This window comes from Lepus europaeus, chromosome 8 (assembly GCF_033115175.1).
Source record: "Lepus europaeus isolate LE1 chromosome 8, mLepTim1.pri, whole genome shotgun sequence".
NCBI lineage: Eukaryota > Metazoa > Chordata > Mammalia > Lagomorpha > Leporidae > Lepus > Lepus europaeus.
In genome coordinates this window covers 120,061,400-120,084,101 of record NC_084834.1, presented here as the reverse complement: position 1 = coordinate 120,084,101, position 22,702 = coordinate 120,061,400, and the positions used below count along the sequence as shown (strand labels likewise).

At 47.8% G+C, this 22,702-nt stretch overlaps 2 protein-coding genes across 3 annotated transcripts in view; both read left to right on the top strand.

Moving 5' to 3' along the window:
• Positions 1–7,406, top strand: part of SRP72 (signal recognition particle 72) — a 31,456-nt gene extending 24,050 nt beyond the window's left edge. The window contains exons 15-19 of the mRNA XM_062198795.1: positions 9–86; positions 827–964; positions 3,870–3,907; positions 4,948–5,107; positions 5,628–7,406. Of these exons, the coding sequence (XP_062054779.1) occupies positions 9–86; positions 827–964; positions 3,870–3,907; positions 4,948–5,107; positions 5,628–5,805 (592 nt within the window). The 3' untranslated portion in view covers positions 5,806–7,406. The remainder of the gene's footprint in view (positions 1–8; positions 87–826; positions 965–3,869; positions 3,908–4,947; positions 5,108–5,627) is intronic.
• Positions 7,407–9,144: 1,738 nt separating this feature from the next.
• ARL9 (ADP ribosylation factor like GTPase 9) lies at positions 9,145–21,750 on the top strand. 2 transcript variants are annotated; one of them, XM_062198792.1, is made up of 4 exons: positions 9,145–9,482; positions 13,527–13,689; positions 17,136–17,311; positions 20,703–21,578. In XM_062198792.1, the coding sequence occupies exons 1-4, from the start codon at positions 9,195–9,197 to the stop codon at positions 20,880–20,882; spliced, it is 807 nt and encodes a 268-aa protein (XP_062054776.1). In that variant the 5' UTR covers positions 9,145–9,194; the 3' UTR covers positions 20,883–21,578. The 2 variants fall into 2 exon arrangements, with proteins under 2 accessions (XP_062054776.1, XP_062054777.1); XM_062198793.1 differs by lacking the exons at positions 9,145–9,482; positions 17,136–17,311 and having other exon boundaries at positions 13,608–13,689; positions 20,703–21,750.
• The last annotated feature ends 952 nt before the right edge of the window (positions 21,751–22,702 follow it).

Below are 22,702 nucleotides of genomic sequence, written 5' to 3'. Positions count from 1 at the left end.
CCTTTTAGACAAAATCCCAAAGATATTCACACGCTGGCACAGCTTATTTCTGCTTACTCACTTGTAGATCCAGAGAAAGCAAAAGCGTATCCTTTCGGTTTTGTTCCAGACAGCTGCCCCAGTAGCACGCAAGAGCTCTGCCAGTGCCTGTTTTGGCTGGGCTTTAAAATCGCCTGCGAACTAATAAAACCAAAAATGAGAATGTATTGGTCCATGTAATTGAAAAATGCAGCGGTAGATACAATTTGGGGAATAGTTTGATCCAGAAGTGAGAATGAAGTTTGCAGGAGGGAGTAGCATCTATTCCTCCAAGTTCAAGTCCAGCAGCAAAAGAAACAAAGGGTTATTAGGTGGATGGTTCATGGCTCTCAAACGTTCCTCTCAATAAGCCGTGTGGGTCACAAGCTCGTCTCAGGCACTGCTGACATGAGAATTCAGTGTCTTTACAGCTGGAAACATGGACTGCCTTAATCAGACTGTTCCCGAAGCTGGGCTGGCATGGGGCATACTAAGCCACCACCAGTAAAGCCTTTGCAGTGAACAAGTCTGTGTTCAGAAGTTTGATGCTTGCTTTGGAACTGAGTTGTATTGAGCCACCATGTTGAACTGTGTCACAGAGTGAAGGAGTAGATGCTAAGGCTACAGCTCCTCAAGATCACCTTTCCGAACATTTGCTGTGTAACCGACATGGCTGAGTACTCTGTAGGAGATAGAAGAGCATGTTCTGCTTTCAGTGAAGAGAGGGTGTTTTTCCTTGGACATGGGTGTATTGTCAGCCATGGACGTATGTTTTATATTATATTCCTGAACTCCTGTTCCATCCCAGTCTTAGTAAACACTTGCCCTCATCAGACAGTATGTCTCTAAAGGTGGACGTGGAGGCTCTTGAGAATTCTCCTGGTGCTACATACATTCGGAAGAAGGGTGGAAAAGTTACTGGAGACAGCCAGCCAAAGGAGCAAGGGTAATGCTTTTCACTGTAACAGTCTCTTCACTGCGGATTTTAAATTGTATGGCAAGAAAGCACATTCTCACAGAAACTCCACTGGACTAAGATTTGGCTCCTTTTTTTTTTTTTCCCTTTCTCTTTCATTGAGCCCACTCCTTAGTTCTCATTTCTCCCCTTGCCCCAGCCCAGAATTAACCTCTGGTATTAATTTAGTATATCCTTCCCAATATTGCCTTTGTGTTTACACAAACAGGTAATTTACAAATATTTTTCTTAGTTTGGTGGGGGTTTTTTTGGTTATGTTTTGTTCTGTCTTTTATAGAATGGAGATTATTTTGTACATACTATTTTCCGATTTGATTTCATTTGCGAAGTCATAGGGAGCTCTCTAGGTACTAATATAGGCATAACTTCATTCTTTTTTTTTTTTTTTTTTAAAGATTTATTTATTTATTTCAAAGTCAGAGTTAGGCAAAGATAGATCTTCCATCCACTGGTTCACTCCCAGTTGGCCACAATGGCTGGAGCTGCGCTGATGCAAAAGTCAGGAGCCAGGAGCTTCTTCCAAGTCTCCCATGAGGGTGCAGGGACCTGAAGACTTGGGCCATCCTCTACTGCTTTCTCAGGACATAGCAGAGAGCTGGATGGGAAGTGGAGCAGCTGAGACTGCAGGCTGCAGCTTTACCTGCTACGCCACAGTGCCCCCCCCCCCTTTAAAGACAGACTTCATTCTTTCTATGAATATTATTCCCTAGACTGGATATCTCCTACTTTACCTGAGAATGATTTGTTCATTTAGGACATCATTGCACTCCTCAACTAAAGTTCAGGTGGTTTATGCTGCTTTGGAGGAGTGATAAGCCAGTTTCATTTACTTATAAGAAATCATATTCTGATTCTTTGTTTCCGCCATTGCTTTCTTCAAAACACAGTAGAAACCTGCAGGGCATCATTTAAGAATCTATTTTTTATTTAGGATGCATAGAGCATGGGAGAGAGAAAGCACTTAGCCAATGATTTACTTCCTTTGTTACAAATGTAATAAATTTTTATGTAAATATCTATTTGAAAGAGTTACACAGAGAGAAGAAGAGGCAGAGAGATTAGTTTCTTTTGAAGATACACTATGTGATAGGTTTATGCTGTATATTGTCCAAAAGTGAAGTAGAAAAAACATATGTAAGCAGTAAGTGCTGTTACGGTTCACACGTAACAACTGTAGGGAATGGAGGACCGCACCCTTGGGGACAGTCAGTTCTTCCTGGGAACAGGGACAGGAAAGGCTTCAGGGAGGAGGGATGTGCTGGCTGAGAAAGAGGACGATGAGGCGGGCAAGACAGAGCTGGGGCAGACAAGAAGTGGCAGAGAACCTCGGGTCGCTGGAGGCACTGCTGTTGAATGTAGTTTATAGGGAGATAATTTGGATTTGCAAGGTCTAGGTAAGAGATCAGGCACTGAAATAAGACAGCAGACATTGTATCTCCTACTCTGCAGGATGTCCTGAGAGAGTGCTCACAGTTCTGTGACTTACAGGATGCAATTTTGGCAGGAGTTGTTGCTGTTGTCTTTTGAGTGGACTGTTTCAGAGTTCTCATAGAGGCATTTCAAATGAGTATAGCCAGAGATTTTTGTTAATGTCTTGCTCTTTTTACTGTAGCTTTCAGATTACTTAATTATTGAAATGTTTTCTTGATTTTTTTTTTTAAAGATTTATTTGAAAGAGTTACACAGAGAGGTGAGAGAGAGAAAGAGAGGTCTTCTATCCGATGGTTCTCTCCCGAATTGGTTGCAACGTCTGGAGCTGCGCCAGTCAGGAGCCAGGAACTTCCTCCAGGTCTCCCACATGGGTGCAGGGGCCCAAGGACTTGGGCCATCTTCTACTGCTTTCCCAGGCCACAGCAGAGAGCAGGATCGGAAGAGGAGCAGCTGGGACTAGAACCGGCGCTCATATGGGATGCCGGCCGCTTCAGGCCAGGGCATTAACCCACTGTGCCATAGCGCCAGCCCCTTGATTTTTTTTTTTATACCATTTTCAGCACTTTTATGTTTTGGGAGTTTGTGGGGGAGTGAGTGTCAGTGTAACTAGTAAAGGTTTTACTTATTTATTAAATTTGTTTATTTGAAAGGCAGAAAAACACAGATCTCCCATGTGCTGGCTCCTTCCCCAAAGGCCCTCAGTAGCCAGCGTTGGGCCGGCCAGAGCTGGGAGCTGGAAACACTCAGGTCTCCCACGTGGATGGCAGGGACTCCACCCCCTGCTGCCTCCCAGGGTGTGCGTTATGCGGAAGCTGGAATGCAGAGTGGAGCCAGGGCTCACACCTGGGCAGTCTGATAGAGGATGCAGGCATCCCAGGTGGGGCTTAGCCGCTGCACCAGACACCTGCCCCAGCTTTATTTTTTAAAAACATAATAAATCAAAAGGGTCCACATATAAAGAGAAAAGAGTACAAAGTAAAAAGTCATTTCCCAGCTCATCCCCCCTCCTCCTTCCCAGAGCCATGACCGACATGACTTGTGCTGCATATCCTTCCAGGTCGTAGTTTCTGCCTATATCTCACCTGTATGTGTTCTGGCAGAGTGTGGAGTCCCTGACGTCTTGCATAACATAGGGTAACTCTCCGAAGTAGAACTTTGCATTCTAGTGCAAATTGGTTACCTTTTCACATAAACATAATGTTTGCCACTTAGAATTTTTTGCAGTATAAATGGTTTCTTTTCTGAAAACGATTGTCTATTTTCTTAACTACTTTCCAAAAATTATAGTATCTGAAGCTTGATTGGATTTAACTGAAATTGATTTTCCAGCCACCTTGTTAGCTCTGGTGAGCTGCTACCAAGTCTTAAGCAGCTTTATGATTTGCACATACTTAGTGCTCTGTAAACATCACAATGGTGATAATGATTTTTCTTCTCTTTATAGACAGGGAGATTTGAAAAAGAAGAAGAAGAAAAAGAAGGGTGAGACTTTTAAAAATCTTAAATATCTTTCTGTAAATAAAAGCTTGAGTTTAACCCTATCTACAAATCTTCTGACATATACTACCCTCTCTTCTTATATCTTTGAACATGGACTTTTCAAAAACATCATTTATTGGAGAGACAGAGAAAATTCCTATCCACTGATTACTCCCCCAACCACTTAAGCGATCTCTTGCTGCCTCCATAGGGTGTGTGTTAGCAGGAGGCTGGAATCCAGAGCACAGCCTGGGCTCAAACCCAGGCACTCTGATGCAAGAAGTGGGTATCTCAACAGTGTCTTGATCGCTGAGACCAACTGCCTGCCTGGCCCTTGTCATGTTTAATTAGACTGTCTATGCAAATGTTTGTTTTGTTTTGTTTTTTTGACAGGCAGAGTGGACAGTGAGAGAGAGACAGAGAGAAAGGTCTTCCTTTGCCGTTGGTTCACTCTCCAATGGCCGCCACAGCTGGCGCGCTGCAGCCAGCGCACCGCACTGATCCGAAGGCAGGAGCCAGGTGCTTCTGGTCTCCCATGGGGTGCAGGGCCCAAGCACTTGGGCCATCCTCCACTGCACTCCCTGGCCACAGCAGAGAGCTGGCCTGGAAGAGGGGCAACCGGGACAGAATCCGGTGCCCCAACTGGGAATAGAACCTGGTGTGCTGGTGCCGCAAGGTGGAGGATTAGCCTATTGAGCCACGGCGCCGGCCGTATGCATATGTTTAATGACTTGTTTCTACTGGCTTACTCTAATCTTAATTTCATATTTTTCTTTGATCCATTGATTAGCAAAAACTCTTTCTAAATTAGGGATATTAATCCACTCTGTTTCATGTTATGTGTGTGTGAAAGTTTTTCCTTTGTGACCTCTGAATTTTCAGTTATGCTTACAGATGCCCTTCCCCCACTAGATGATAAAAGTGAAGATTTGTCAGATACATTTCAGTTTTGGTGTTATTCCTAGGCTTGAATACATTGTTTAACAAACCATCTTGAAAATATTATATGTACATCTCCCCATTTTTTGTGAACTGTTACACAGGAAAGCTGCCTAAGAATTATGACCCCAAAGTTACCCCAGATCCAGAAAGGTGGCTGCCAATGCGAGAACGTTCCTACTATCGAGGAAGAAAGAAGGGGAAAAAGAAGGATCAGATTGGAAAGGGGACACAGGGAGCAACTGCAGCAGCTTCGTCTGAACTGTATGTCCTCCCCCACGGTTGGGCTCACTTGAACTTGGTTGTTTCTTTCTGATACTCGCTCACATCTATAGGTGACAGTTGGTTCATATATTTCAATTATGAGAGGTATAGTCATATCTTCGATAAGTATTTACAATATACTTACATAAAATATATTTCTTATTTGATTGTAATTGTAAGCACTAAAACTTCTATAATGACTGTTAGTTGCAAAAAGAAATTACACATACTATGTCATCCAACCAACTAAATGGGTAAATAGTAATTACTAGAAGTATTAAAAATATTAACACAGGTTATTCAAAATATTTTCCTTACTCTCATAAAAATTGGCAGGTTATAAAACAGTGAAAATTTTATTCAAAAGGAAAATAGAGATTTGGGGATCCACCTTAAAGAAGTAGAGAGTATGTGGGAGGCTGTTGGGTGTATAAAGTCACGTCCATGTACAGGCATTTTTATGCCTTTTCTTTTGTTGAATATACGAGTGACCAGAACGTCCTTGCTCTGGTGATTTCAGGGACGCCAGTAAAACCGTGAGCAGCCCGCCCACGTCTCCAAGGCCTGGCAGTGCAGCAGCCGTGTCTGCCTCCACGAGTAACATCATCCCCCCGAGACACCAGAAACCTGCAGGAGCGCCAGCAACAAAAAAGAAACAGCAACAGAAAAAGAAGAAAGGTGGAAAAGGTGGCTGGTGACGAGAACACTGCTGTCGCAGGCTGTTTTTAACTGTCTCAGTGGCGCTAGGAACATAATAAAGGCAACAGAGCAAGAAGCACAGAGCTGCTCCCTCTTCCATCCCCATATTTTCGTACAATCATTTTCGCGGGCATCAAACAGCACATCCTCCCCAGACCACCCAGGCAGAAGTGGCCCACTGTGCCCCCAGCTTTGCGCAGGTGATCGCTGAGAACGATTGGGCATTGCTCCACCTTGATGTCTGTTGCTTCCTTTATCTTTGTGTGTGGATTTGCTCTTCTCTCAGTGTCACAAAAAGGCACGTTATGTGCGGCTTCCCAGGATTTAGACAGAAACTGTTTTCTGCTCTTTCAGCTCCAGTCAGAAGACCCTCGTTCCCACTTTCAGTTACAGCTTAGGAGGCCCTAGGAGACTAAAAGTAGAATCTTCTGAGCATTCCAGATACCTGCTTAGAAATGTTCTGTGTTGAGAAGGGACCTTACTAAAACACTGGTGTTCTTGACTTGAGTGGCCACAAGAAGTCATTTTAGCCATAGGTTGTGGCATGTGATTCTAGAATACGGGATCCTCTCCATAATGGATTTGTATACACGAATGACTCTCTTGTGCACACTGGGTTTTCAGATGATGTTAATATGTTGACGTAACATCACTAAAGACTTCAAGGAAGATGTGTCAGTATGGCAAGAAGTTGAGACTTAGACCCAGTGTTCTGAGATGAGATGGCTTTGAACTGTCTCCATCAGAAAGGTTAATGACCCCTATCAAAAACATGAACATTGGCCTCATTACGTAGAGAGAGAATCAGTACCAGGCAGCGTTAAAATCTAACAGAACTATTTGGCCCAGTTAACAGGCTTCTGTTTCTAGTTACGGGTTATGACGGTTCGTGACCCTTTGAAATTAATGAAGTATTTTACAGGGGACTTGCGTAAGTGTTGCCTTGTCTTTCCCTGCTTACAAGCCGGCTTCACACTGAACAGCTGTGAGAGACACACTGGGACGCCTGCCCTTGTTAGTACTCATTTTATGCTGCCCCAAATCATTTATTCTAAACTTATAAGTATTTCCTGTGATCAGATTACTCTGCCCTTGTTAATAAAGTGCTGCTGTTTGAATCTGAACACATTTATTGAAACTTCTTCATAGCTTTTACAAAGGTTTTCCTCCTTTACAAGGTAAGAGACGGGGCACTGCCTTTCAGTTTAGCATAACGAGGGTCTACAGTGCGCCTAAATGAGATCTGCTTAAAATCAGAATGACTTATTATGGCACAATACTTCTCTGAGCTCACAGGGGACAGTCTTCTGGCTGGTGTGACAGATATTATTCCTTCTGAATATACAGCCCATTACACCTGCAACTGTTAGTAACTTTCTTATTCAGGACCCATTCCATTATTTTCCTGTGGTGAAGGGTACTTTCTTTGGTTAACTAAGCAACAGGATCTTGGTGAAAATTAAACATCATTGAAAATTTGGACCCGAGGCACAACAGTGAAATTTATAATTTTTTGTGTAGTCATTGTTATTGACTGCCATTGTTACCTAACTAAAACCTCAGTTCAAATAAATAAGTTAAAATTGTCAAATGAAGTAGACATCTGCCTTAACTTTCTGGTAATTATTTCATCTCTTGGATAGGCCCCTTAGCCAGTGACATAGACACTTCCTGTGTGTGTGTGTGTGTGTGAGAGAGAGAGAGAGAGAGAGAATGAGCAGTATGACCCAATGTGGATAGGTCTCTTCACTGTGACATGTTGAAATAACATTGTAGCAGTGACTATGGATTATGGGTTAACATGCTTTGGGTGTTAGCGTTTTATGGAGGGTTACCGTTTTATGGAGGACTTCTGGTTAATATAAGAATTTTCTTTTAGGCCGGCGCTGTGGGTTCTAGTCCCGGTCAGGGCGATGGATTACGGATTCTATCCCGGTTGCCCCTCTTCCAGGCCAGCTCTCTACTATGGCCCGGGAGTGCAGTGGAGGATGGCCCAAGTGCTTGGGCCCTGCACCCCATGGGAGACCAGGAGAAGCACCTGGCTCCTGGCTTCGGATCAGCGCGATGCGCCGGCCACAGCAGCCATTGGAGGGTGAACCAACGGCAAAGGAAGACCTTTCTCTCTGTCTCTCTCACTATCCACTCTGCCTGTGGTGGTGGTGGTGGGGGGGAGGCATTTTCTTTTAAATTGAGTATTTTAAAATTATCTCCTGCCCCTCCCACCAGAGCCACAAAACTGATACAGTTGGATTGAGAGAACCCGTTTTAAACTGCTGAGAGTTCATCATGTTGGTTATGTCTATAAATAAACACAAGTTAAGGATATTAAGCACAGCACTTTCAAGCTTAAGGGAAACAGCTAACCTTCAGACTGTTGCGTCTGGAACCTGCACCGGCTGTTGCCTCGAGGCTGTTTGAAACCGAGGTGACAAAGTTTCCTGCGTGTGAACCGTGCAGCCGGGCTGCGGTTTTGGCTTGCCAGCAGCCATGGCCCCGGCACGGAGTTCATCTCCACAGCCCCAGCATAGGGGCTTTTTTCTGCTTTTCAGTTTATTTTCCTTTTACTTGAAAAGCTAGATAGATGGAGAGAGATTCCGTCTGCTGGTTCACTCACCAAATGCCAGCATCAGGCAGGGCTGGACCAGGTGGAGGCCAGGACTTAACGTGTATGGCAGGGCTCCAAGTACTGGGGCCATCAGATGCGTGAAGCCGGGTAGCCCTGACTTAAACCAGGCCCTGAGATACGGGGTGTGGGGTGCAGCTTGCGCCCACCGCCCCTCCTTCCCCCGCGCTTTTAAAACTACAGGAAATCGAGAGTACAAGGGTTCACATTTCCCCACGCGTCCTTAACGGGCTGCAGACACTCCCGGGGGGAGGTCGCGATGTTGCCTTGCCCGGTTCGGCATTCCGAGCGGCGAAGGCCTGGAGCCCTCGGGGACACCGGCGGGGCAGACGCCTAAGGCGGCTCGGAGCGCCCGAGCCACCCTGCCTGGCCAAGGAAGCCCCGCTGTAGAGAGTGGCGCCAGGCGCGCGTTCCTGCCCCGACGATCCGCCGCTCCGGGCGGTCCCCACGCCCACTCGGGACCTCCCGCGCCCCCTTGCCTGGGCTCCATGCCCTCTCCGGCGCTCCCGCCCTTCCCTCCTCCGCCTCGGGGTTTCGGCGAGCCGGCTGCGAGTCCGGCTGCTGTGCGCCCTGGGGCAGGCGGCGGCCGTGGGGAGCGCGGGGGTAGGCTACGCCACCGGCCGTGGGGAGCGCGGGGGTAGGCTACGCCACCGGCCGCTACGTCGCGGTCCTGCGTCCCCCGCGAGGGCCACACCCGCCGGGGCCCAGCGCCGAGGCTGGGGCGCGCGGGCGCGCGGGGCCGGGGAGGGATCCGAGGCTGTGGGGATGGAGAGGGGCGGAGTGAAAAGGGAGGAGAGGACTTGGAGGAAAGACAAGGATCCGGGGAAAGAAAAAGCGAAGGAGCGGAGTAAGAGGAAGGGGGAGGAAGAGAGGAAGGGACACCGGTCGGAGACGGAGGCCGAGACGGAGAGGGAGGCCGAGACGGAGACGGAGGCCGAGACCGAGACGGAGACGGAGGCCGAGACGGAGACGGAGGCCGAGACCGAGAAGGAAGCAAGAGGAAAGCAAGGCCAGAGCGGCCCCACCGTGGCGGGGAGCCCGCCGCCGCTGCGGGTAAGAGACGGCCGGGCGGGACCCTGGCCTCCCAGGCCACGAACGCCGAGGCCGCCGGGCGCCGGCTCTGTTACGTCCCAGCCCGAGCCGCGCGCCGAGGATCGGGTGTCCCGCGGGTGGAAGGGGCGGTGCGAGCCTCGAGTGACGGTGTCCCCAGCTCCGCCCGGACCCCCCAAGCCCGCGTGGAGGCCGAAGAGGCCCCCATCGGCCTGGGGGACGCGGCGTGGGCCCCGCAGCGGCCGGGCTCTGTCCAGCGCCCACCCGACCGCGAGTCCGGCGCGCGAGCTCTTCGGTCGGAGACATCCACGCTTGCAGGCGGCCGCCTCTGGGCCCCGCGCGGGATGTGTGCCTGCCTGGTTGTCGGACCTGCAGCGTCCTGCGGGGACGGTGCGTTCACCGAGAGAGGGAAACAGGCCTCACCTGGGTCAGCGCGCTGGGCCCGGCGCCCTGCAGTTCCTGCCTGTAACAATTTCAGCTATGAACGGACACCTGCTCTCTAATAAAACGCGAGCCGCTGAGATCCGTGTTTGCCAAAGGAGTGGATTCTGACAAAGAACAGTGGGATTCCCAGCCACAAATGTCACATCTGAACCCTTGGGAAGCAAGGATTTCTAGGTAGGATGGGCTTAGGGGCAGCAGTGTGTCCCGGAAGAGAGTGCGGAGCCGACTTAACCCACAATACTGCGTAGGGTCTAAGATGCTAATAGTTTAGGTCCCACTAAGAAAGAAAAAAAAAAAAAAATGCTGCCAACCAAAATACAGCATCCTACCTACTGTGAAACGTGTTCCAATTTCAGAGATGTTAAAATGTGTGTATGGGGGGGGAGGGGAGGATGGGAGCAGGGGATGTGCAGCTTAGAATTGCTGAAGTACCTGGGGGTAACCAGAGGAGGCCCCTGATGGGGATGGTGGGGAATGGGTTTGTTGTGCCCAGGTCGTTAGATCCCCGCAGAGACCCCCAGAGAGTCGATCACACCGAGCTGCAAAAGCAAGGTTTATTCGGGAGTGCAAGCCGCGACAGGGACCCCATCCAACCAACCGGCACAGCGGAGGAAGGAGTGAGGCCCCGGTCTTTGTTTGGGAGAGTTTTTACAGGAAAAAAAGGGCTACATCAGGAAAAAAAAAAAAAAAAAAAAAAAAAAAAAAAAAGTTACATACAGCATGGAAGCTCTGGGTACAGGGAGTTGCAGCGGGGGCTCACAGCACGGAAGCTCTGGGCACAGGGAGTTACTTTGTTCAGCAATCTCTACTGTGCTGTCCTTGGTCTCCCGAGCTAGCTGTCCCTGGTGACCTTTGACATCTCCGGAATGCCTGAATGCCTGCTTGTACAAGGACTCGGGTCTGCTATGGGAAACGGAGGCTGCTTTTTTTATTGTTTTAAAATGGAGTCACTTTGGCTGTTCAGGTCCATGACTGGCAGCGTTTCTTGGTGCCACTCTTCCTTGAACACATGCACTTTTATTTTTCAAAGTTTATTTGATGTGACAGGGAGGGAGGGGGAGAGGCAGAGAGAGAGAGAGAAGAGAGAAAGAGATTTCCATTTATTGGTTCATTCTCCCAATGCCCACATGAGCTACTACTGGGTCAGGCCAGAGTCAGGAGCCAGGAACCCATTCTAGGTCTCCCATGTGGGTGGTGGGGATCCAAGTACTCAAGCCATCAGCAGCTGCCTCCCAGGGTGTGCAGGGAGCTGGAGTCAGGAGCAAAGCTGGCACTGCACCCCGGGCACTTGGTACAAGTGCCGGTTCCAAGCAAGCATTGTGGGTCTAGTCCCTCTTCTTCACCATGGCACAGTTGTGGAATGGCTTGTAGCATTTAGATACGGGAGGATAGGGCACAAACACTTTTTTTTTTTTTGACAGGCAGAGTTAGTGAGAGAGACAGAGAGTAAGGTCTTCCTTCCGTTGGTTCACCCCCCAAATCCAGTCCTTGTCCACTGCGTTGAGTCAGAAGAATGAAGGCAAGGTTTGAGGATGGAGGAGAGAGAGTTTAATCTACTGGTAGATGAGGACTGTAGCAGACGGGGGTCTGGAACTGGGGCTTTCAAGCAGTGAACATTGGGCTGCTGAACACGTGACTCACAGCGAGGGAGGAGTCGATAGATGCCAAGGCCGGTTGCAGGTCTTCAGTAGGGCATTTTATCCATTTCAGAATCAGTGCAATTCCTTGAGGAACTTTTATCATGAGCAGGGAATAGCAGCACCGTCTACACAACTGTGCAGCTACAAAAAGAAACACTCTTTGGCTGAGTTCTGCAAGAGGCAAGTGTTGTGTTAGGAGATTCCAGTGTGTCATCCGTCAGGATGGAGCTCACATAGCCTAGAGCCCATGCTTATTGGGCCCTTAGTTTTTCTTCCCCCTGTCCAGTCCGCTCCAATAAATCCCAAACTGCAGCCGTGCAGGCTGCAGAGGGCTAAATTAACCTTGCAATTTGAGCTGCCTTTCTCAAGGCTGGCTTCTGGGATTCACAAGCAAGCATTGTTAGAACAGCCACTCTCCTTAGTCACAAGACCAGTAGTTAGCTTTTGTTCATCAGAATATGAAAAGGAAGAGAAAGATGTATTCAGTGCAGTTACATTCTGATAAAACCATTTGCTTTAAGAGCCAACAAGAATTCACTCTAAGAACAAATATGTGTCCCCCCCCCCAATTCTGTTACTCACTACGTGGCCTACATATGACTCCATACAAGTCTCCAGTGGGCCAGACCTGCAAACCTCTTGCCTCTACATAGATCTTTTTTAAAAAGGAGGCACGATAGATAGTCTAAACGGGTGTAGGGTCGCTTTTTTCCAGAAACCCAGCCTAAGTCCAGTGTCAACATTTAGTGTTCATGCAGACAAGCAGGCAGGTGCAAGACTGCTGTCCTAAACCAGTGGCATTGAAGACAGTTACTAGTGTGTTATGTGCATGACAAGCTTCTTTGGGAGCAGAATTGAATTCCTGTGAGCAGTACGGCTCTATTATTGGTCCTTTATTTGATTTACAGTAAAGTTCGCGCCATGGAGCGGTGGCCTGAAGGCACCACTTGGGACACCCGCCTCCCACATCATAGTGCTTGGGATCAAGTCCTGGCTTGGCTTTTGAATCTGGCTTCCTGGGAAGCAGCAGGTGATGGCTTAAGTAGCTGAGTCTCTTCCACCCAGGTGGGAGACAAGCATGGAGTTCCTGACTCCTGACTTTGGCCTGGTCTAGTCCTGGCTGTTGTTGGCATTTGGGGAGGGAATCATAAGATGGGCTGTGTGTCTTTGTCTTTGTCTCTCTCCCTTTGTATTTTAAATAAGTAAGTAAATAAATGTTTAAGGTTTGCACCATAGGAACTACACTTCTGAGTGCTCTGGACCTTATGTTTCTGTTTTTATGCCAACCTGCCCTTCTTGTCCCGAGGTCTTTTGCCATAAAGATTTCTAAGGCTGGTTTGTTGGTAGAAAACTTCTAAGTAAGCCTGGTAGAAAGCTTCTGAGTTTAGGTCTAGTTCATCAGCTTCTAATATCACATTATGAAACAAATTCTCATTTGTGATTGCGACTGACAACAATTTCTATCACCCTAACCTTTGCATTTAATCATGATGCTTGTATTGCAAAGGGGAGCCTTGCCCAAGACCTCATAACCTAGCCCTCCAATGGTGAAGACAGTAGGATTGATAATAATGTGAGGCCTACAATGCCTACAGGCAGAGCGGCTCCGTCAACAGGTGCACCACGGACCCCAAAAAGCAAACTCAGTCCTGGTGCTGCCTCCACGGACGTGAACTCAAGAAGCAAAATGTGAAAACTGGCCCTGGAGAGAAAGCCATTTACTTGATACACTGAACAAGAGTCAGATGGAGGATATGAGATTAGCATCACATAACTAATGGCTACTTAGAAGAGATTCACTGACTGGGACAGTTCTAGACCTATAAAACGTGTTCTGCAACATTTAGTGCCGGTTTACACTTCCACGGTTATTACTGGGTCTTACCACAGGCAGGGAAGCTGCCAGAGCCAGAAGAACAAGCCCTGGTAGCCCAGATTTATTGATTTGTTTTTTGTGTCATAGGAGAAAAACAAGCAGATCCTGGTACTGGGCCTGGATGGAGCGGGGAAAACCAGTGTCCTCCACTCTCTGGCTTCAAACAGGATCCAGCACAGCAGGGCACCCACTGAGGGCTTCAATGAAGTCTGCATCAACACGGAGGACAGCCAAATGCAGTTCCTGGAGAGTAAGCGCTCGCTCTCTGCTTGTGGGTAGTTGCATTTCAGGACTTTTTTTTTTTTTTAAGATTTATTTATTTGAAAGGCAGAGCAACAGAGGAAAAAAAGAGAGAGAGAGAGAGAGAGAGAGAGAGAGCTTCCATCCACTGGTTCACTCCCTGAACACCCACAATGGCCAAGACTAGGCCAGGCGGAAGCCAGGAGCCAGAAAACTCCATCTGAGCCTCCCATGTAGGTGGCAGAGACCCAAGTCCTTGGGCCATCATCTGCTGCCTCCCAGGCACACCAGCAGGAGAGCTGGATTGGAAGCAGAGGAGCTGGGACTTGAACCAGGCACTGCAGTGTGGGACGTGGACATCCCAAGCAGTGGCCTAATCTGCCAGACCACAATGCCCCGCCCTCAGATCCTAAGCCAACCGTGATGTTAGCAAACTTGGGTCCTGTGAAAAGCAGCACCGGATCAGCTTTTTTTTTTTTTTTTTTTTATCTTTCCATCAGTGGTAAAGTTTTTTATTTATGTTATCCTAGATATAATCAAATAAGGGAATTGGGGAGTTTGCTGCTTATCATTTCAATGGCAAATACACACTTCTACCATGTGTGTATGCTGTTTAAGGTGCAGTAGTGGGGGCTGCACTTGCTGGTTTTTAAACTTTCTGCTTTTTGCAGTGGTGCTGTTAAGGGGAGTGTGGGACCCCCTCCAGCACCCCCTCCCCCAGTCATCTGTAATGAGCCTCCCTGCTCCCACACTACCACACATGAACAAGCCATCTAAGTAAGTACAGCACGCTTCCTTCTCTGCAAATGAAATGGCAGGCCGGTGCCGCGGCTCACTAGGCTAATCCTCCGCCTGCTGCGCCGGCACCCTGGGTTCTAGTCCCCGTCGGGGCGCCGGATTCTGTGCCAGTTGCCCCTCTTCCAGGCCAGCCCTCTGCTGTGGCCCGGGAGTGCAGTGGAGGATGGCCCAAGACCTTGGGCCCTGTACCCGCATGGAGACCTGGAGAAGCACCTGGCTCCTGGCTTCGGATCTCGGATCAGTGCGGTGCACCGGCCACAGCGGCCATTACAGTGTGAACCAACGGAAAAGGAAGACCTTTCTCTCTGTCTCTCTCTCTCTCTCTCACTGTCTAACTCTGCCTGTCAAAAAATAAAAAATAAATTAAAAAATGAAATGGCAATGGCAGACAAGCCCCAGATGGAAGTTGGGGTTGGCGTTGCGGCGTAGTGGGTAAATCTGCTCTGCTTCCGAGCCAGCATTCCTGCTAATGGCCTGGGAAAAGCAACGGAAGATGCCCAAGTGCTTGGACCCCTGCACCCATGTGGGAGACCCGGATGAAGCTCCTGGATCCCAGATTTGGCCTGGCCCAGCCCTGGCCACTTGGGGAGAGTGAACCTGTACATGGAAGATTCTCTCTTTGTCTCTCTCTTTCTCCCCTCTCTCCTCCTGCCCCCCAGATGATTCTAGCCATCCTCACGGTATTAGATACCATCTTTATGCTAATGAATCCCAAATGTATCCACCCAGCCCAAATATATCCTTGTCTCCTGGCATCTCCAGGATGCTGAGCCTTGCCAACCTTTGTGGTTTTAAAAAAATTCATCATTTCTCCCATATCTGTTCCTTTCTCTATAATCCTTGGGAAGTAAAAGGCTCCTTGTCCATCAAATTGCCCAAGCCAGAAACCCAGAGTTCTTGCTTTCTCCTCCTCTGTCCCCACCTTGCAGTGAAATCCCAGAATTCTTCTATCTCCCAAGACATCTCAGGTTGGTTGGTGACATCCTTGTCCACTGCCCCCACGTGGGTCAGAACCTCTGCCACGTCTTGCTCAGATTACCACAGTCATCTTTTGACTTTTGTTTCTGTCTAATTACAAAGAGTAATGTTTTAACACTTATTTTAATAACAAAATTAATAATTAAATAATTAAATAAAATTAATAAATTTAAAGAAACCACATTTTTGAAAGACAAATAGGTGGAGCGAGATCTTCCATCCACTGCCTCCCTCCACAAATACCTACAACAGCCAGGGCTAGGCCAGGCTGAAACTGGGAGTTGAGAACTCCATCCGCATCTCCCGCGTGGGTGGAGGGACAACCACCTGAGCACCATCGGCTGCCCCCAGGGTGCACACTAGCGGGAAGCTGCATCGGAAGCAGAGCAGCCAGGACTGGACCCAGGCATCCAGCATGGGATGTGGGCATCCCAAGCAGTGGCTTAACCCGCTCCACACTGGTGTTTAAGTGTGTTACAACTATGTGAGTTGCTTACATAGCATTATTTTAGCAAATTAAAACACAAAAATATTTCTAAGAGTGACTACCCTAGCTCTATACAAAGGAAAATAACAGAAAGGCAAAGATCCTTTCCTATTGGTATTTGCAATGGCTTTACTGGGTTCCTAAACAGAGGCCCATGAGCGTCTCTCAGGGACAGAGAGTAAACCGTTTTTACTGGGTTCCTAAACACAGGCCCATGAGCGTCTCTCATGGACAGAGAGTAAACCGTTTTTACTGGGTTCCTAAACACAGGCCCATGAGCCTCTCCCTCATGGGACAGAGAGTAAAGCGTTTTGGCTTTGCAGGCCACTCGGTCTCTATTGGAATGACTCAACTTTCATCACGTATGAAAGCAGCCATGGTCGACAGGTAAGGAAACATGACTGTCTTCGCACAAAACTTCATTTGTGGACGCAGAAGTCAGAATTTGATATGGTGTCGTGTGTCATAAAACATTATTCTTCCCGTTTTCCCCCACTCATATAAAAGCCATTCTTAGCTCCTGGAGCAATATGAAAAATAGGTGGTTAGCCATAGTTTGCCAACTCCCAACCTAGAGAAATTAAAAATAAGTCCATTGTGTATATATTATAGTTAACTGAAAACTTTGTTCTGGCAAGAATCAGCAGAATGAAATAACTTAATCAAAAGGCATTTCCTTTCTGAAACTAATATTCCTGAATAAATACCTACGGGGTCTTATGAACTCTCAATCCAATGTGAAGGGGGGAAACTAGTTCTGGGATTCTGATAAAGGAAAACAATTGTGTGAAACTAACGAGTGAATTCACTGCACTTAAAGATGATTTTATTTATTTATTTATTTATTTATTTTAAGGATGATTTTAGAGTAATGTGCATTACAACCTACCACCCTACTTACTTTGGCAATTTACTTCCATTTTCTGAGCTGTGACTGGTGAGCATGCCCGGCTGCCGGGGCTGCCAGGTGTAACAGGAACAGGAGACATGTGCTGTAGTGCTCCGAGTCTCTGTGTTGACCCTTTGTGGTTCCAAATGAATGCACCACCTGTGAAGGGTAATTGCCCCCCCACCCCACCCCGGGACACCCCTCTGGTGGCATCTCCTGAAGTTGTCCTGCTAAGCCTGACTGCCCCCTGGGTAGAACCCTCTGAGATCGCTGTTCTGTCTTCTTCCCCTACTGTTCCTGGTAGTTGGCGGCAGCGAGCCTTTCCGTTCCCACTGGGAAGCGTACCTGCCCAGGGGATTGCTGCTGATCTTCGTGGTGGACTCAGCAGATCACGAACGGCTACCGGAAGCCAAGAAATACCTTCACCAGCTCATCGAAGCAAACCCGATTCTCCCTCTGGTAGTGTTTGCAAACAAGCAGGTAAGAGCTGTGCACATAGAAGTTGTACCCAGGAGTTGTGTTTACACACACACACACACACACATTTATATCAGTCAGAGGGAGAAAAGCAAAGACAGAGACAGAGAGCTCCCCGCTCTGACTCACTCCCCAGATACCCCAACAGCTGGGGCTGGATCAGGCTGAGACTGGGAGCTGGCACCTAACTCAGTTTGGGTCACTTGCATGGGTGGCAGGAACTTGATTACTTGAGCCATCACCTGCTGCCTCCCAGGATGTGCGTTGGCAGGAAGCTGGCAGTAAACTGGAGTCAGGAATGGAGCCAAGACTTGAACCCAAGGACTCCAATCTGGGATACTGGCATCTTTATTGCTAGGCCCAACACTCAACTTATATTTGTTAGATCTTCTGGGTTATAAACTTTTGAGTTGGGAGCTGTTTCTCTGCCTTTCAACTAAATTAAACAAATGAAAAAAAAATTATTTATTTTTATTTATTTGAAAGACAGAGAGTTAAGAGACAAAGAGAGAGAGGTCTTCCATCTGCTGGTTCACTTCCCAAATGGCCACAACGGCCAGAGCTGGGCCAGGCCAAAGCCAGGAGCCAGGAGCTTCTTCCTTTTCACAGGTGCAAGGGTCTGAATATTTGGAGCATCTTCCACTGCTTTCCCAGGTGCATTAGCAGGGAGCTGGATCAGAAGTGGAGCAGCGTGGGACCTGAACTGGCACCCTTATGGGATGCCAGTGCTGCAGGCTGGGGCTTTAACCCACTGCACCATAGCACTGGCCCCTGAAAAAATGTTTTAAAGGAACAGTTTTGTTTTAGACCAATCAGACCTTAGTTCATACATGCATTAAAAATACTGAATGTCTGTGGGGATGACAGTTTTTGCAGCTCCACTTCCGTGTCCATACTTGGTGTTGTCAGATTTGTTCCATTTTTGCCAATCTGTTGAGGGTGAAATTATTTTTATTATTCTAATTTACGTTTCCTTAATTACCAGTGAGTCTCAGCATCTTTTTCAGATGTGTATTGGTTATCGGTTTGCATCTCTGAGAATTGTCTGTTAATATCTTTTCACAAATTCCTTCCAGGGTTCTTTTCCTGTTTAAATCTCAGGAGTTTTTCATACCTTTTGGAAAAATAATCCTCTGTTAGCTATGTGCCCACACAGATCTTGTCCTAGTGGCTTATCATTTTTACTTTGCTTGTGGTTTCCACGTTTCACAAAATATTTCCATTTTCAATAGTCAAGCTTATCAGTACCTGTGGCTTGTATTTACCTTCATCAGAGCCATTCGTAGCCAAATGTATAACTTTTACTGGAGCATAATGACAAAAAGATGTGAGTATTCTGTTTTTTTTTGTTTTGTTTTGTTTTTTTGGTTTTTTTTGACAGGCAGAGTGGACAGTGAGAGAGAGAGAGACAGAGAGAAAGGTCTTCCTTTTCCTTTGGTTCACCCCCCAGTGGCCGCCGCGGCCGGTGCACCGCACTGATCCGAAGCCAGGAGCCAGGTGCTTCTCCTGGTCCATGGGGTGCAGGGCCCAAGCACTTGGGCCATCCTCCACTGCCTTCCCGGGCCACAGCAGAGAGCTGGCCTGGAAGAGGAACAACCGGGACAGAATCCGGTGCCCCGACCGGGACTAGAAGCCAGGGTGCTGGCGCCGCAAGGCGGAGGATTAGTCTAGTGAGCCGCGGCACCGGCCGAGTATTCTGGTTTAAGGTTAATGCATATTTGCAGATATTCTTTGGTTGAATTATTTAGTCTTTGCTTTTCGATGACTCATTGGCCCAAGCTATTATCTGAGAGTTTGCTCAAAGGCATCTCTTCTTTACTCTGCGTGATGATCTGGTTGGCAGCCCTGGGTGAGAGTAAGGAATACGCCCAGGATTTGTACTTGATGGGCTTTGTCATTACAGGAGCCCCACCTCCCATCCAGCACCCCCACCCCCACCCCCATTTCTTCCTCTCCAATTCCAGAAGTGAATTTATGAAGCTGAGGCGTCATCCCCATACGTCTGGGCCCATTAACACAATTATAAAAGAGCCTGTAGACGCTAAGACGAAGTGAATTCAGGTTTCAAGCAAGCGCTATACCGTGACTGCCAACATCCAGAGAAGTGATGAGCGCCAGGGGTGACCATGGGTGTGCATCAGGAAAACCTCACAGGCTCCTCGAGCTGCAGCTTGATAGGTTCGTGTTGGTTCAGGAAAAAGGAATGACGCCCCCTTGGTTTATTCCCAGAGTCTAAAATGATCCCCTATAGCTTAGGGGGAATGCTGTGGGACAACAAGAGCCAGTTACAGATGCGGTGTAGAAGAGAAAAAACCCAAATGCTTGCAGAGGACTGAAAACCACAGGGGAACCTGCGTGTTTGTGGAAGGGAATATCAGAGGTCATTTGCATAAATAACTGTTGGCCTATGAGCGGCGACAAAGGATGTTTTGAGCTTATTATTTTTACTCCAAGGGGACTTTAACCTTGGCATGCAGCATAAGCCGGGCTGCTCTGCCTCTGGGGAGGGGTTCCAGCCTCAAAGGCTCCCCTTCCACCTCTGCCTGCCTCTCCCCTCCTGGCCTCTCTCCCCACATCCTGGTCCTCTCTCCGCCTCCCTCAACCCACCACCATATTTTTGTTCAGTGGAAATAATGTTCACAAAGAAAAATTCACAGTGGCCAGTGTAAAAGTCAAGAAAATAGAAAGTATTACGGGGACCAAAAACAAAAAAACCAACAACCAATAAATCAAATTTTTGTTGTTAAATATCAATTTAAAATAATTGATACTATGGAAAGACATCTTAGAAGATGGAAACCAAAATTAGAAACAGATTGACTGCATGGTTTGGAAAACTACAGTATTATATTGACTTCTTTTCATTCCAGAAGGTGTTTTTTGATATCATACAAACTCTGGCATAAATTGGACACAGCTATTTCTATTCAAACTACCACTGCTGTCATCTTAATGAGGTCACAGTGTCTCTGTGTTAAACTGGTAAAACCATGGAAAGCAACAAATACAAGGAATAAGTTCATTCATCCAAAGGCACTAGGAAATAATCTTTTTTTTTTTTTTTTTTTTGAGAATTACAGAGAGAGAAAAGTCTTCCATCCACTGGTTCACTCCCTAGATGGCCACAAAGGCCGGAGCTGAGCCCATTTAAAGCCAGGAGCCAGGAGCTTCTTCCAGGTCTCCCATGTGGGTGCAGGGGCCCAAGGACTTGGGCCATCCTCTGCTGCTTTCCCAGGTGCATTAGCAGGGAGCTCGATTGGAGGTGGAGGCAGCCGGGACTTGAACCGGTGCCCATATGGGATGCTGGCACTGCAGGCTGGGGCTTTACCCTACTATGCCACCTCGCCAGCAGTATAACCAACTTCTTCCCCTTCTTTCTCCTCCCCGGGGGCAGGATCTCGAGGAGGCCTATCACATCACAGACATCCACGAGGCCTTGGCACTCTCCGAGGTGGGGAACGACAGAAAGCTGTTCTTGTTTGGGACCCAGGTGACAGAGGACGGCTCAGAGATACCCTCCAGCATGCAGGACGCCAAAGACCTGATTGCCCAGCTGGCTGCAGACGCTCAGTGACCGGCCCCGAGCCTTGTGTCACCCCAGAGTGTTGAGAGTGGCAGGCTCAGAGCCAGAGGTTTCCACTGTGAAATAAAACATGAGCCTTTTCCTGGTTTCTCAGTGCATGGCATATGCACCGAGATTAACGTTAACTTATTGAAAGCTTCCCTTTATTTAAATTTTGAACATTAGTATTTATAAAACGATGTATTTTGCAGGGGAGGGGGAATAGGATTTTTTTTTTTCTTTTTTTTGACAGGCAGAGTGGACAGTGAGAGAGAGACAGAGAGAAAGGTCTTCCTTTTGCCGTTGGTTCACCCTCCAATGGCCGCCGCGGTAGCGTGCTGCGGCCGGCGCACCGCGCTGTTCCGATGGCAGGAGCCAGGTGCTTCTCCTGGTCTCCCATGGGGTGCAGGGCCCAAGTACCTGGGCCATCCTCCACTGCACTCCCTGGCCACAGCAGAGAGCTGGCCTGGAAGAGGGGCAACCGGGACAGGATCGGTGCCCCGACTGGGACTAGAACCCAGTGTGCCGGTGCCGCAAGGCGGAGGATTAGCCTGTTGAGCCGCGGCGCCGGGATTTTTAATCAACAAGAGTGAAATGAACATTATCAAGCCTTCATCCCATTGGTGGTTTTTAATCAATGACGTGAAATTCATATGAAAATATTTTAATAAACGTTCTCTTTCAAGTAAAAATCTAATGGATCCTTTCAGCCCTCAAAGAAAGAACTGTACCATAGGACAGGGAGGGCGGTGAGCAGCTCAGACCCACAGAGAAACAGAAATTGACAGCATCCGGAAGGAGTAGGAAAGGTTTCTTGTCTATCTAGGAGCCTGTTATACAAGACTACTTGGCACTTTGTGGAAAATGGAATTAAGTTTATTTTGATGCAAAAGATTTTTGAAATCCATACACTTTTTCATAATATGCATTTTCTGTGAACTTTCTGCATTTAAAAGATTTATTTGAAGGCGTTACAGCGAGAGAGAGGGAGCGACAGACAGAGGTCTTCCATCCACTGGTTCGCTCCCCAAATGGCCACAACAGCCAGGCCTGGGTCAGGTCAACAGCCAGGAGCTTCTTCTGGATCTCCTACACAGGTGCAAGGGCCTGAGCACTTGGGGCATCTTCCACGGCTTTCCTAGGCACATCAGCAAGGAAACGGGTCAGAAGTGGAGCAGCGGGGACTCGAACCGGCCCCCATATGGGATGCTGGTGTTGCAGTCTGTGGCTTTATCTACTACGCCACAAGGCCAGCCCCTCTGTGAGCTTTTTTGAAGGCTCCTCATACTAGATGAACTCTCTGAGGATTTGTTCTGAAATTCTTGACATTTCGCCTTTCTTCACTAGGCATGTTTTGTGAGAGAGATAACTATACCTACAGACACAGTGTAAATCCAGCTGTTGGCTACCGTGCCTTGCCTTGGTTTGAAATATAAAAAGATTTGGAGGGAGGGTTTTTTTTTCTTTTTTCTTTTTTCTATGAATCCTTTCTTTTAAAGTTTGGAACGTGTGGCAAAGCAAAAAGCAAAGAAGGCAACGACAGCTGGCCCCAGCACACGGGTTAGAATGGGACGTAATTGAAGTCACACGAGAGCCGAGTAATGGGAACGTAGGAGTGTGTGCCTTTAAGTGCAGAGTCATGGTTAACATCTGTCACAGCAGCCCCTCCCCCTTGGGAGTCTAATGCCAAGCCTCCTTTTGCTGGCCTGCGGGAGGTTGGATCTCACCATCATTTGGGAATGCTGGAACCCCAGGTTTCAGCATCTGCTTTTTTTTCTTTTAGTATTTTATCTATTTATGGCAGTCAGGAGCATACCCACCTTCCGAGAGCC